This window comes from Pocillopora verrucosa, chromosome 6 (assembly GCF_036669915.1).
Source record: "Pocillopora verrucosa isolate sample1 chromosome 6, ASM3666991v2, whole genome shotgun sequence".
In the NCBI taxonomy this organism is placed as follows: domain Eukaryota; kingdom Metazoa; phylum Cnidaria; class Anthozoa; order Scleractinia; family Pocilloporidae; genus Pocillopora; species Pocillopora verrucosa.
Window position 1 is genome coordinate 5,599,997 of NC_089317.1, and position 15,914 is coordinate 5,615,910.

Here is a 15,914-nt window from a genome sequence, read left to right on the forward strand (position 1 = left end):
TTCAGGCATGTAGAATTAACAAATGACATCGTTTGGAGAAGAGAGAGATTCAGAGGATAACAGTTTAACAGGTACAAACGAATTTTCATTCTGCAACTGATTAGCTGTAGAGCTCATGTTATTTACAATGAAAGATCGTAATCTTAATTTTCTTGCGGCTGACAACAATTAAGTTTAATTTCAGTTGAATTTTCTCGGGTTATTGTTGTCAGACGTAAAAATATTTCACTTGCGTTCAATTATAAATTTCATTGGTTTCTCTCATTGGCTTCGTGGTTAAATAGTTTGCACGCGATGCAATTTCCTAAAGCCTTAAACTCCTAGAAGTGATATAACGTGTAACTTATCCCTGTAATATCAATACATTATCCAGCAAACAGGTAATAAGTTTTATCAGGTAGAATTCGTTATCTTTGAACTAACACCAAGTTTCCGTACCTACTTTGAAAGGAAACATGTAGCAGCTGGAAGGGAGAATTAACAATTAGATCACGGGAGTTAAAGGTTTAACTGTACATGATAATTATGCGGCAGAAGCGCGTGGTGAGCATGTGACAAAGCTAGATAACGTGCTGTACATAATTATAGCTCTCTTCAATGTCATAACCAGCTATTATCTCTCGTAAACAAACGAAGTTTGAAACAAAGCTCGAGGTTGAAAAAAAATATACAAAATGCCAACGTCTCTTTTAATGTCGTAACACTCGCGATATATAGTAATAATAATGGTATTATCATATGGTTGTCGGTGAGATACCAGAATTTTTTCAGTTTCCAAAACGTGACATCTCCACCGCACGCTGTAGGCGTACCATTTATATCTTCATATATAAAGTATCAATGTCGTATTATAAAATAATTCAAATAGTACGCGCGCTCTGATTGGCAATAAAACCATTTTACATGAGCGTATGTAAACACGGTTTTCGTTCCTCTTTCATTAGTTATTTTATTAAAGAAATGTAAAATGGTTTCCGTGTTTACATAGCTGCGCTTATCGTGTTCTCCCAACCTCCCGCGTGTTTACATCTGGCTATGTAAACACGGAAACCATTTTACATTTCTTCAATGATAACCGGATTTATCAACATGACAGTTCTACTTTCCGTGTAGGCTGTTTTTTTTTTAAATTGTTTTTTTTTCAACTAAAGCTGAATTCAATTCTTTTTAAAGGGAATAGTTCTTGTAATGAGAAATTGTTGTATTACAATTTCCGAAATTGAAGTGGTTTTCCGGCGAGCTGACTTTCGGTGCAGCGGATCTCTGTATTCGATGCTCCTGTATAAAAATCGTATCGGATTCAAATTTTCAATCAATATCTTTCGAACAAAAAGGATGATACATGTCCACTACGTATCTACAAGGTGGTTTGTAGTATCACTTCTAACTGGTTATCTGTCAGAGTTCGGTTTTAGTAGATATACGTTTTCGCGCAATGACGGACTAAATCGGCACAATGTTTGAGTGTTTACATCGTGCGCAGGAAGATAAAACTGTGAGCTCAGTAAATGCTGATATTGGAGCAGAATCCTGTTCTGTAGGGCAAGAGCACCCCAGCAGCTTCACGAAAATTTCCCAATCACTATTATATTGCAGAAGAATCTCTTTTGATCAGCAATTCGTTCACAAATAAAATTTAAAGTTCTCTTTTGCTTGGCGATATCGAAATGTTTTTTTTTTTATTCATTTCGCTTTCAGTCTACTTCCTCCGCCAAGTGCTCATTTGGCCTGGCAGTAAATTCATTCGATAGCCTACAAGATTAAGCTATGCAGGAGTCTGCGTGTTGCGCTTGGCTTTTAATTTGATGTAGATAAAGTTTCTTTATAACAAGAGTTTTGATGGAAAGGACACTTTCCAATGCCATCTTCTCCAGTCCCTCAAAATAATCTCAAACGAATTTAATTCAAGGTCCCACAAGCAATTAAATTCGATGATAGCGCGACTTCTAAAACGAATTAAACTCGTCTGGTAAATTAAATTCGTCCTAGACGTTTTATCCGTCTTGGTACACTCGCTACCACGGGTCGATAAACGTGTTTCGTTACGCAATAGGCTCGCGGGGTGTTGGTAGAATCCGTGACAGTTACGTAGACCTTCGAAGGTGTTTCGGGCTTGAATTAGTTTTGCGAATTCTCCCAGCCCCACACGCGATAAAATGAAGGAATGAGAGAAAGAGTCTTTTATTGCATAACATTTTATCTGTGTTTATCCATGCCTACCGGGTACAATTGGATTGTTTATTGCAACTCACGCATTTTTATAAGTAACAGCCTTGAACAACGTTTCATTGGAAAAGACTGAAAAACAAATAGGCAAACAAACAAACGAATGAAAAAAACAAACTTGACACAACCCGCTGAACTTGACTGAAGCTGTCACGCAACCAACCACAATAGCGTGATGGAGGAACTTTTAGATTCTCATTCATCCTCTGTGATTAAGTATTCAACGTTTTCTTTAGGTTTCTTTCATTTGAGTTTCCTCTTTTTTACTTTTAACGATGTAGCGCAGTGCAATCGATTCAATTTTATTTCTAGCTATGGCAGAAAGCAACCTCCCAACAACGGGAGAAGAACTGGAGGTGAAAAATGAGTTTCCAGCTACAGGTAAGAAAAGGCAACAAGGAAAGACTTCTTTATGGTAATTTTTTTACTGTTTTTTGATTATCTACACCTTAATTCTGGTGTACAATTTTTTGGATCACTTCGACTTGAAGGTTTTAGGAATCCACTAAATACACCAGTATTAGAACGCTAGTTCTAATTGCACTTAGCTGTGATCACTAACAAAGTTGAAATTAATTGTAATTGTAATTTCATTAATTGTTACTGTAATTTCATCGACAGAGGAAAGTCAAGTTACGTCAAGTGACGCTGAGCTGGATGAAGACGATAACCATTTAAGAGGTGAGAAGATTTTCTTTCAAAGAAGTCCCGGTGAAGTTTTTTCCCATTTACATCAAAATTTGCGTATGTTCTATGAATAAGTTTTTGAAACAGCTAAAGATTGTTTCTTCAAATTTCAGACTTTTGTTACCGGTAAAATAAAAAATAAAAGAAAAAACAAGTTGCTGCTCGATCAGATCGAGCAAAATGCGTAGACATCATTAATTATTCATAAGCAATAAAGCGACAAGTTTGAAGGCGACTTAGCTTTGAAGAGCCCTAAATTAAAGAAGATTGGGTCAAAATTAGCCTATTAGGCTTTGTAAAACTCGGTTTTTCTGAGTTTTAGAAGTGCTTACTTGTAAATCAACACACAATGTTTTGGAGATTAACGATGTATGTACAATTTGCACCTAAAATGGAGGATATTTGCGTAGTACAAGTATTATCCTTTTGCACTTGAAAACATTGTAAATTTGGTCATTTTTAATACAGAAGTCATATTCGGCAAGAGAGAGCTGTTAGTACCCGTAGACCCGTCAAAGTCGAGTTTTGAAAAATTTGCAAACGGATAACTTTTTGAGGCCGCCAAAAGGAAAGTATTTACGCTAGTACATTTTTGTCCCTTATTGTTCAGTACATGTTTGGCAGAAATTTTTACGCAATTTGAGAATTCTACAGAGATAGGGAAGCATTTTGTCTGGGCCCTATCGCCTGTTTTGATCTTCTAAATATTTCACGCCTCTTTAGACAGTTATGTCAACACCAGGCCCACGCTGTAAACCACCAGCCAACAAAACGAGGAACTGCTGACTTTCACAACAGGCAAAATGGCACTTCGCAGGAAAGTAATACTTTCCCAATAAGATTTCTCCAGTTAGCTTCTTCGACTATGTTCTCAATAGACAATTACATGTATGAGAAAAACCAAGTGATAAAGAGAAAAAGAAAAAAAAAATTTTTTCCAGCGCACTTTTCTAAACGATGGTAAAACCATGAACTATTGTCACTCTCAGACTCTCAGCGCGATTTTCTTTTTTTTCGTAATCAGAGCATTCACAAGTTTTAACCTTTTTTCGGTCTGGCTTTGCTTTGCTTTATGCAATAACTTATGGGGTTTTATATTCTAACATAAAATTTTGGAAAACGTAACCCAGGTGTAAAAGGGTCATTGGAAAGTCTCTCGACCTTAATGTAAACCGATCAGACTTGATGTGGTTATGGCCAAGCTACAGCTAAAACTCCAAATAACTTGAATATTTTAAAGAAAACAAAATGCACAGATAAACTCTCCTGAAGGGCTTTTGTAAACAAAGCTGAGTTAAGATAGGATCCCCCGGTGAAACTTGTGATATTTTGGAAACGTATGCCAGGTGTAAAAGGAGTTTGGAAAGCCTCTCGACCTAAATGAAGAAATGTAAAATGTTTTCCGTGTTTACATAGCCTGATGTAAACACGCGGGAGGTTGGGAGAACACGAGATAAGCGTAGGAAACCACAACGCGAAGCTATACTTACATTTCTTTTATAAAAAAACTAATGAAAGAGGAACGAAAAGCGTGTTTACATACGCTCATGTAAAATGGTTTTATGGCCAATCAGAGCGCGCGTACTATTTGAATTATTTTATAATGTAAATTGATAAACTTGTGGTAATAGCCAAGCCACAGCCCAGACTCCCAGCAGCTTGCACGCAAAACAAAATGTACAAATATTAAACTTTTCTGGTTGTTTTTTCTCATAGCTCTGAGCTGCTTTGACCTAAAAGTTCGTTTGGATATTTAAAGTTGGCATCATCCGTCAAGGGTCGTATCACTTATTACTAAATCATTAACATGAAAACGTTGTGTTTTCAGAAATAGTGAAAGTATGTCTGGAGAAAGGTAACAAAGAATACAGACAAGGAGAAGCTAATAACGCGATAAACTCCTACACGGAAGGACTTCAAGTGAACTGCAAAGATAAACGGCTGAACGCCAAGCTTTACAGCAACAGGGCAACAGCTCATTTCCGTTCGGGTAACGATTTCATATGTAAACATATAAATCTGCCGTGCAGCGTTACAAGATAACGGAATACACAATCTGCATCAAGAAAAGAAAAAATTGAGCAAATGCAGAAAGTAGCGTAAAAGCATAAATCGCCCTGTAGCGGATGAAAATTAAGCAAAGGAATGATCCTCGTTACATTTTAAGCAATTGTAATTTTGTAAGGCTTCTTTGTTGCAATTCCATATGGTGACCACTTTTTTAAGCCTTATTTCTTGAATCTCACAGCAAACTACGTGGAATGTCTCGATGATGCAACAGTTGCAGTTGAATTGGAACCCTCTTTAATCAAAGCTATCAAGAAAGGTGGGTTTTTCAGACATCAGCCATCAACATTCTATTCTCGGATTTCGTCAAAAGATGATTGTGTGGTTTGTGGCAGGTAACTGCACCCCAAGTGTCAATTGTATCTGGTGTGTTAATGTCTGTGATGTGGGTAAAAAGCATGAGAAAAAGTCAATAAGCTCTGAAATACCACCGCCTGTTTAGTTCACGTTGTTGAGCGCCGGAGGTCGAGGGTTCAAGCCCTAGACTGGACCATCTCCCTGAGTCTTAAAATATCTGAGGACAATGTGCTGGCGCCTAAGCTGTGACATCTGCAAATGATTTGATATTCTAGTCCCGGATAAGAACGGAAAACCGTAAGCCCCGTTTCTTGCATCTTCTCTGTAACTCAAGGAGGCAACTGAAAAATTCCCTTTCAAAAGTTGTAAACTGCTCAATGCAGTCTGCCCGAAAAGTTCCCCGAAAAGTGCTGAAAAGCGCATAATAGCACATTAAAATGAAGAATGCGTGAGATAAATTTATCGTTATCATCATCAATTGAAGCTTAATTGGTAGCCGCTTTCCATTAGCTCCTTATTGTTTACTTTCAGTTCTTTTACAAGTTCAAATTGCCCTTATTATCACAATTTTTGTTCCGAGCTAAATGGGAAATTAAGTCCATTTTATCGATACATTTATACTTTAACAGTTATGAGTTACTTCGTACCGCCAATTATTCTCTCCTTTTCAGGAGCCAGAGCTTGTGTCGAACTTTGCTTGTATAAAGAAGCAAGGAACTGGTTGCATATGGGATTGGCCGTATCCTTTAACGAATGTTTCAATGCGAGTAATATTTCAAGGGAAATCAATACGTTCCGGAGAGATTCTTCAACATATAATGCAAGCAATGTCCTCTTATAGTGTACCAAGCAGTTTAAAGAAGCTAAAATATTCTTAAAGAGTTCTTTCGACTATTCCACGAAACCTTACTTGAAAGAAGAGGCTCATTTTTGTCTTCAGACGAGCATCACCATGACGACCGAACCAAAACCGATAAATGCGCTTCAGAGCTAGTTAAAAACTCTCCAATAACTTGAAATCAAATTTGTACAAAAGCCCACGTTCGAATTATCATTCCAGTTTAAAGGTTCTATCTAATATTTTCGCAAATCTGCTCATTATTTATCGACCCTTGACACGTTTTAAGATTGAAAATGACAACAAACGTCTGCTTCAATTACTAAGGAAAAGTAATGCCGAACTAACAGCCATAGCAAACAGTTTTTCCAATCTCAGCAATCCTTATCAAGGACAAGCAAAATTTAAAACAGCTATCAAGTACCATCAGCGTCAACTAGAAATTGCTAAAGAAGTGGGAGATAAGACCGAAGAGAGAAAAAACTATTGTATTCTCGGAAACGCTTATGACAGTCTAGGAAAGTTCAAAACAGCCATCCAGTACCATCAACGTCATCTAGAAATTGCTAAAGAAGTGGGAGACAAGGCCGGAGAGGGAAGAAGTTATTGCAATCTCGGCAACGCTTATCAAGGTCTAGGACAGTTCAAAACAGCCATCCAGTACCATCAACGTGATCTAGAAATTGCTAAAGAAGTGGGAGACAAGGCCGGAGAGGGAATCAGTTATGGCAATCTCGGCAACGCTTATCAAGGTCTAGGACAGTTCAAAACAGCCATCCAGTACCATCAACGTGATCTAGAAATTGCTAAAGAAGTGGGAGACAAGGCCGGAGAGGGAATCAGTTATGGCAATCTCGGCAACGCTTATCGAGGTCTAGGACAGTTCAAAACAGCCATCCAGTACCATCAACGTGATCTAGAAATTGCTAAAGAAGTGGGAGACAAGGCCGGAGAGGGAAGAAGTTATAGCGGTCTCGGCAACGCTTATCAAGGTCTAGGACAGTTCAAAACAGCTATCCAGTACCATCAACGTCGTCTAGAAATTGCTAAAGAAGTGGGAGACAAGGCCGGAGAGGGAATCAGTTATGGCAATCTCGGCAACGCTTATCAAGGTCTAGGACAGTTCAAAACAGCCATCCAGTACCATCAACGTGATCTAGAAATTGCTAAAGAAGTGGGAGACAAGGCCGGAGAGGGAAGAAGTTATAGCGGTCTCGGCAACGCTTATCAAGGTCTAGGACAGTTCAAAACAGCCATCCAGTGCCATCAACGCCATCTAGAAATTGCTAAAGAAGTGGGAGACAAGGCCGGAGAGGGAATCAGTTATGGCAATCTCGGCAACGCTTATCAAGGTCTAGGACAGTTCAAAACAGCCATCCAGTACCATCAACGTCATCTAGAAATTGCTAAAGAAGTGGGAGACAAGGCCAGAGAGGGAATCAGTTATGGCAATCTCGGCAACGCTTATCAAGGTCTAGGACAGTTCAAAACAGCCATCCAGTACCATCAACGTCATCTAGAAATTGCTAAAGAAGTGGGAGACAAGGCCGGAGAGGGAAGAAGTTATAGCGGTCTCGGCAACGCTTATCAAGGTCTAGGACAGTTCAAAACAGCCATCCAGTACCATCAACGTGATCTAGAAATTGCTAAAGAAGTGGGAGACAAGGCCGGAGAGGGAAGAAGTTATGGCAATCTCGGCAACGCTTATCGAGGTCTAGGACAGTTCAAAACAGCCATCCAGTACCATCAACGTGATCTAGAAATTGCTAAAGAAGTGGGAGACAAGGCCGGAGAGGGAATCAGTTATGGCAATCTCGGCAACGCTTATCGAGGTCTAGGACAGTTCAAAACAGCCATCCAGTACCATCAACGTGATCTAGAAATTGCTAAAGAAGTGGGAGACAAGGCCGGAGAGGGAAGAAGTTATAGCGGTCTCGGCAACGCTTATCAAGGTCTAGGACAGTTCAAAACAGCCATCCAGTACCATCAACGCCATCTAGAAATTGCTAAAGAAGTGGGAGACAAGGCCGGAGAGGGAATCAGTTATGGCAATCTCGGCAACGCTTATCGAGGTCTAGGACAGTTCAAAACAGCCATCCAGTACCATCAACGTCATCTAGAAATTGCTAAAGAAGTGGGAGACAAGGCCGGAGAGGGATTCAGTTATGGCAATCTCGGCAACGCTTATGACAGTCTAGGACAGTTCAAAACAGCCATCCAGTACCATCAACGTCGTCTAGAAATTGCTAAAGAAGTGGGAGACAAGGCCGGAGAGGGAAGAAGTTATAGCGGTCTCGGCAACGCTTATGACAGTCTAGGACAGTTCAAAACAGCCATCCAGTACCATCAACGTGATTTAGAAATTGCTAAAGAAGTGGGAGACAAGGCCGGAGAGGGAAGAAGTTATGGCAATCTCGGCAACGCTTATCGAGGTCTAGGACAGTTCAAAACAGCCATCCAGTACCATCAACGTCATCTAGAAATTGCTAAAGAAGTGGGAGACAAGGCCGGAGAGGGAATCAGTTATGGCAATCTCGGCAACGCTTATGACAGTCTAGGACAGTTCAAAACAGCCATCCAGTACCATCAACGTCATCTAGAAATTGCTAAAGAAGTGGGAGACAAGGCCGGAGAGGGAAGAAGTTATAGCGGTCTCGGCAACGCTTATCAAGGTCTAGGACAGTTCAAAACAGCCATCCAGTACCATCAACGTCATCTAGAAATTGCTAAAGAAGTGGGAGACAAGGCCGGAGAGGGAAGAAGTTATGGCAATCTCGGCAATGCTTATCAAGGTCTAGGACAGTTCAAAACAGCCATTCAGTACCATCAACGTCATCTAGAAATTGCTAAAGAAGTGGGAGACAAGGCCGGAGAGGGAAGAAGTTATGGCAATCTCGGCAACGCTTATCAAGGTCTAGGACAGTTCAAAACAGCCATCCAGTACCAACAACGTGCTCTAGAAATTGCTAAAGAAGTGGGAGACAAGGCCGGAGAGGGAATGAGTTATTGCCTTCTCGGCACAATTCATCAAGGTCAAAGAGAGTTGAAAAAAGCTATTGAGTGTTTTCAACGTCACCTAGAAATATCCAAAGAAGTGGGAAGTAAGACTGGAGAGGCGTGCTCACTCTGTTCCCTTGGAATCAGTTTTGATTGTCAAGGAAATCTTATGATGGCCTTTGACTTTTATTACTCGAGTGTAGAATTGTATGATGATATCAGGACCAGTCTTCAACTCAACGATCAGTGGAAGATTTGTTATCGTAATCAGCACCAAGTAGCCTACAAAGGTTTGTGGCGTATAAATCTCAATCGAGGTCAAGTTGTGAAGGCTCTTCTTGCCACAGAGAAAGGACGTGCTCAAGCTCTGAGAGATCTCATGGTCACAAAATATCAGCCTGGCGATTCTTTGACGCCCAGCGCATTCCGCACTTCTCTGAGGTGGGTTCCATTGAGCACAGTTTTCATAGCTATTAATGGACCATGTGTTTACTTTTGGGTTTGCCTCAGTGAAGATAATATCCAGATGAGAGAAGTGCACGTGAACAAATACAAGTATGAGGATGAATTGAAATTTTTCATCCAGCTACTGACCAAAACTGCTCTTAAGGAGATCGGTACAAGAGGTACTGTTACCATCGAAAATCCTCCGCTTGACTCGCCGACAGATGATGAAGTGGCCAATGACGTGATCCGAGTTGATGTGAGGCACTCCCAATCCAGTGCTTTAAAGAAGCTGCATGACATCATCGTTACTCCTATTGCTGACCTGATCGAAGGCAACGACGAGATCACATTCGTTCCTGAGGGGCCATTTTGCCTTGTACCTTATGCAGCGTTGCTGGACTCCAACTCATCATATCTAAGTGATTCTTTCAAAATTCGTGTGCTTCCCTCTCTGACGACATTGCAACTAATTCATGATTGTCCAGCTGACTTTCACATGAAGACTGGTGCATTGCTTGTCGGCGACCCATGTTTCAAACATATCATCTATGAGGGAGGACTTTTGGTGCAACTTCCAGGAGCAAGGAAAGAAGTGGAGATGATTGGACGTATCCTCAATGTCTCCCCTCTCACTGGAGAAATGGCAACAAAAGATGAAGTGTTAAAACGAATATCATCAGTGGCCTTAGTGCACATAGCAGCGCACGGTAAGATGGAAACTGGAGAAGTTATCCTGGCACCAAACACCATAAGAGATAACCCTCAGCCGCAAGAGAAAGACTATCTACTGACGATGAAAGATGTCATAGAAGCTGGGTTGCGAGCACGTCTGGTTGTACTTAGCTGCTGTCACACTGCTCGTGGGGAGGTGATGGCCGAGGGTGTGGTCGGCATGGCCCGTGCACTTTTGGGTGCCGGTGCCAGATCTGTTGTGGTAACCTTGTGGGCGATTGGCGACGAGGGAACCCTGGAGTTCATGAGTTTCTTCTACTATGCACTTGCCAAAGGCAAGAAGGCAAGCGAAGCTCTCAATCAGGCCATGAAGCGTATGAGAGAAATTGAAAAGTTCAAGGAGGTGATTTACTGGGCACCATTTGTACTCATTGGTGACGACGTCAGCCTGGATTTCAAGGAGATTTAGAGCAGTAAGTAATAATTCTGTTAATACATTCTATTCAATACGAAGTTACATTAAATCATAATCTTTGCTCATAGGTGAGCAGTGATACTTGCGTGTTATTTTCCTTTCAGTTGGGTTACGAATTTATTTTCTCTCCGCAAACGAGATGTAGTACAATCAAGTGGACACATTTACGATGATAACATTCTATTTTGGAAACATGATAGGAGTAAAATAGCAAAGTTCTTTTAAAGCAATCCTGTTGTGCAGTGTATCGTTTCATGTGCTAAGAAATATTTCATGGCAACTCAACTATCCTCCCTAAACTTACATTCTTTCATTTTTCAGTTAAGGCAGAGAGCATTGGAATCCCAGGGAGTTTTCGGATATGTACAAATGCTGATATTTGGACCAGAAACCAGTAAGCTACAGACAAAACCTTTGTCAAGGGTCTTCTTTTCAAAGCAGGAAGAACCAAAAGACGGCCAAAGTCAAGCTTAACAAGAGAACAGATTTCCATTGATTCAAAAGTTGCCTTTTTGCTTGTCTGAACTGCTTTTAGGAGCTTAATCTTTGATATCCTTCTCAAACTACTGTTTGTTTTGTTTTTTTGTTATTTTTTCCATATGATATCTTAAAATTATCATGACTAGCTATGTGAGAAGTTATTTTTAATCTAAGTATTTTCTACTGAGAGGATTTGGGCGTTACATTTACTTCGAAGTTGAAACGTCTTTTCTAGAGTTTTTTTACAGAGTTTTTCTTAATCTGTTTAGTCTCATGAGTGATATAAAGCTATTACAGCCATGTGCGTGTGTAGAGAATTTCCATAAGAATTGGAGAATAATCAGTTGTCCGATTGCTCGATTATCTTAGTCTATGTCAGATGGAAATTGTGATGAACTTTTCGAGGATTTATACTCAGTCATTGGTACTTAAAGTTAGTTTCTGCCGATCAGAATTCGTTTGATCTTAAAACGACTCAAAATGACAGATTTTGGCCGTAATGGCAAGGATTTAGTCTGGTATTAGTTAATTTTCTGAGATTTCTCCTTTAATTTTGAAGGCGATAAATTATGTTATTTTTTACAAGCAGAACGATACATTTTAAATATATTGTTTAAACTAATCGTCCAAAGGCAAAACGAGAAGTTTTACTTTATAATTTTAGTTATGGCTTACAAACAATTGATGGAGCTCAGAACGAGCTGGAAAGTTGGAGCCAAATGATTTCATTTAGATTCTCCGATAACAGTTTTTACCTACTATCTAAGTACAATAAACTAACATTTAAATGTCAAACAATGAAACAAGTCGCTTGGTATTTTGTTAAAATGGAAGAGGAAATCAATAACAAAGGGAAGAAAATTCCTGCATCAACCTGCATAAGCCATTTCTTGTCGTTTGAATTGGTATTCGCTTAATAACTTTTGCCCATTTCTTTGAATAGGTTTACTGAATGAGAGATAAACTTTGATATTTTCTGACTCTATAACTGCTAATATCGATCATTGGCAACCGTTTTTAAGGATGTCACGCAACGCATTTCTTTAGCACGTTATGTGACAGATATGATGTTTTGTCACATCTTTTCGTTTGGAGTAGTGAGTGCACCTATGTCTTATTCGCTCAACTTTTGCCCATTTTCTTGGATAGAGTTAAGAATGAAATATAAACTTCGATATTTTCAGATTTTATATCTGCAGGTTTCATTGGCAGCCGTTCCTTAGGATATCACGCGACGCGTTTTTTTAGCATGTAAAGCGACGTGATGTTGTTGAAGAGGCAAGAAAAAAGAAATTACCTTTCACTTTGGGACATGGTGCTTTATTCTGTTTATATAAAGCGTCCTCAGCATGGGAGGTACCCTAGGTCGGTGTGGTTCCCCGCGTGTAGAAAATATTTATGATTTTTTTTCCACGATTGCAAACTTAACTAAAACAGCCTGTTAAAAAAACCGAAACTTTCTTAAAACTGAGGGCCGACCAAAAAGAACTTTTTACGGCTAATGGTTAAATTGTAGCCATTTTTCTACTGCCGCTAACCCAGAATAACACTAAATAAGACTTATTATAAGACAATTTTAACGCCTAAAACCTAGTTTTTCGACCGGTTTACGGCAAACGGTTAACCCCATGGAGGCCCTCGACTGGGTGACATGCAATATGTGAAATAAAAACAGTTTTAGAAGGTGGCATTTGCAACTCAAATTTAGAGTGCTGGCTTTTGAGGAGTAAGGAAAACCGGGAAAAACAAGCCGTGGAAAAATGCTGGAAGTAAGGATCAACCCGAGAGAGACGGGCCTGGGGAGAGCGTTGTCGCTACGCATTCCTGTTATGTTCAATCTGAGATGCTTAATGAAGCTAAAGCGAGATATTCACCGAAGTGAGGGCGAGCAAGGATAAATTTCCTTCCCCCTTTAAAGACCTTGTGCCGGATCCAAACAGTCAGTAAGCCCTGATATTTTGACCTCCCCCAGATCTAAAAAACTGCGACAACGTAAATGTTTCGTCAGAATATCTCTACTGACGATAGCATATATTACAATCATTTTAAAAAGAGCCCTGGGAAGGGGGGAACGGTTGGTCGAGGTTCCGTTTTTCCCCCGGGTTGGGAGTGTAAACGGCTACGTGGTTAGAGGACGGATTCTCATGAATCTTAGAGCTACGATTTCAGAAGGTAAAGACAAGAATTTCCCTGAGTAATTGCTGGACTTTGACTTCTTTCGTCTTCTTAGATTTTCTCTTCGTGCTTCATAACTCTACTCCATCTACCCACCTTAGAGCAGTCTTTTATAATATACCACACAGGCGAATGGAGCTCTTTGCATGGGCTGATTGGCTATTTTTGAATTCATAGTCGAACCTGTATTAAGCGTTCGGTTGTCAAATTCGCGATTTTTTTTCCTCTTGTGCATTGTCACTTTCACCACTTTTCAGCGGTGGTCTCTATTAAGCGTTTGTGGTTATCCTTGACTGAGTCCCATCAGCCTGTTCGGGTTGTATGGAACGGTCACTTAGGGAGGAATCACTCGAATAAAAAGACGAATTGTCTCTGAAGTAAAATTTATTCCATATTTGGCTCCCAAAATCAATGTTAGTATTTAGAGTTCAAATGTCCTTAACGAATTGCACATTATCATCCTTCTATAGGATTGTTTATATCTGACAAATATTACACAAGAAAATTACACAAGAAAAATCATTTGTTGGTTTATTACCAAGAGGTCTAATTGTTAGATTTCTAATCTATTGTTCTGTTTTTACGCTGTCATTTTGTTAATGCTATTTGATACATTTTTTACATAAACTCGATATAAAATAAATGATGAATTATGGTATTAATTAAATGTTGTTTTTTGTCTTTTGTCGTTGACCTGTATTAAACGGTGATTACCCTCAGTGATAACAATCAGTCACGCATATTTTATTAATTAAAACAGAGGAATCTTTTTTTTCTGCTGGCTCATGTTGATTGCTGGACTGCTGTGCAGGTAAAGGGGGTAAGTTTCTTAAGAAACTGTGGTGCTGCATCAAAGGGAGAGTATAACAGTGTAATTTTGTACTATTAACTGAGTTGATAATGTAAATTGGCCACTGTAAAGAGTTTCAAAGCTGACGTTTGGAGCGTTAGCCCTTCATCACAGCGGTTGGAGCAATTGTGAGTTGTGTGTGTATTTATCTGCCGAAAATGGAGCCACGCTATTGGTGGGAATATGGTGACGAGAAAACAAGAACAAATTAGCTGAATGAAAAGTGTTCGTTGATACTGTGGGGATGAAAAGTGCCGATCTGAAAGATAAATCTTTGTTCTGGAGTTTTGCAGCCCGGCCTTCGAACAGCCAAGATGTAGGGAAAAAGATTAAGGAGATTAAATCGCTTAGCAACCGGTATGGATGTGCTCTTGTCATTTCTTTCTATATCTCGAAGATGTTCTTGCTGTGCGGGTAGTTGAAGGTTCAAGTCCAAAACTGCAACAACACTCGGGATCTTAAAATAACTAAGGAGAATGTGCTGCCTTTGCTACAACATCTCCAAATGGTTAGACATTCTAGTCTTCTCAGCTAAGGATGATAAACCATAGGCCCCATACTCTCCTACATCTTCTCAATACTGGTTAAAAGCCATGGGACATTAACCCTTTAGCTCCCTCAAATGATTGACATGTAACATCTCCCTATAATATCCACACATTATCCAGCAAACAGGTGATGAGAATACTCAAACTAATCATGTAGAGGATGTTTTCTTCATCTCACAGAAAAGTTATCATAACTGATGAACATGCAAATGTGCAGCAGCTACTGAGGGGAGAAGAACTCACAGACTTCAACAAAGAGTATGAATGTGGTTCCCAGTGTGATCATCTGGCCTTGTTATCATTTATAGAGGCAATGTAAACCTGCTTTTAGAAGCCGAACTGAGCCAGTCTGTATAAATATTCCAAATAAATAAATAAATAACTTAATATCAAGTTTACACCCACATCACAAATGGAGGCTGGATGCCCAAGGGGCCCAGGAGCTGCAACTACAGTCACACCCCAAGGTGCTAGAACACCCGACTGGCCTACCCAACCCGCAATCCAGCTGCAAGTCCCTTGCTCCAAGCCCCCTCTGAGCACCTGTCACACTAGAGCCAAATGGCTCAGTGGAGGAAAAAATAAATAAATGAATGAATAAATAAAACAAATAAATAGAAATAAACCCTGCACAAGAAAGCCTGCAGTTAGGGCTGGGGGGAGGGGAAAGGAAATGTCGAGAACTGCTATCTGCAAGGACAACAATGCCACGGTATAGAAGAGCAAACACAACACAGGTACAATGAAAGAACAACGCATGCACTGATAAGGTATACCGCTGGACGAGGATGGCCCCAGGGCGCCAACAACCACAGTATTGCTGCAAACTCTGCTGAATGCAACAAACACTGCACGGATTTTAACAGCTGGCTATGACATGAACCAAATGTTTGAAATGCTATAAACCATATTTGCTCCTAGTTGTTTAAACTATGTTAAATTCCATTTAATTATGTTAAAATTTGTTTATAAACTAATACTGCCCCATGGCAACTGAGTCAACTTATAGCGCCAGTATTTAACTGATTTTATACCGTGAGAAAAACCATGGCAACTGAGTCAACTTATAGCGCCAGTATTTAACTGATTTTATACCGTGAGAAAAACCAAAAACAAAAATAGCAATAATGAGCACTTCATTTATTCAAAATCAGG

The 15,914-nt window shown here is 39.8% G+C and overlaps 1 protein-coding gene across 1 annotated transcript; it reads left to right on the plus strand.

Annotated features, from left to right (window-relative positions):
• On the plus strand, positions 1–11,198 carry LOC136281801 (tetratricopeptide repeat protein 28-like). Its single transcript, XM_066168797.1, has 11 exons — positions 1–71; positions 2,539–2,607; positions 2,842–2,907; positions 4,742–4,903; positions 5,162–5,239; positions 5,949–6,016; positions 6,405–6,464; positions 7,542–7,587; positions 7,954–9,101; positions 9,222–10,704; positions 11,028–11,198. Exons 1-10 carry the CDS (start codon positions 23–25, stop codon positions 10,698–10,700), a joined length of 3,225 nt encoding a protein of 1,074 aa, XP_066024894.1. The 5' UTR covers positions 1–22; the 3' UTR covers positions 10,701–10,704; positions 11,028–11,198.
• The last annotated feature ends 4,716 nt before the right edge of the window (positions 11,199–15,914 follow it).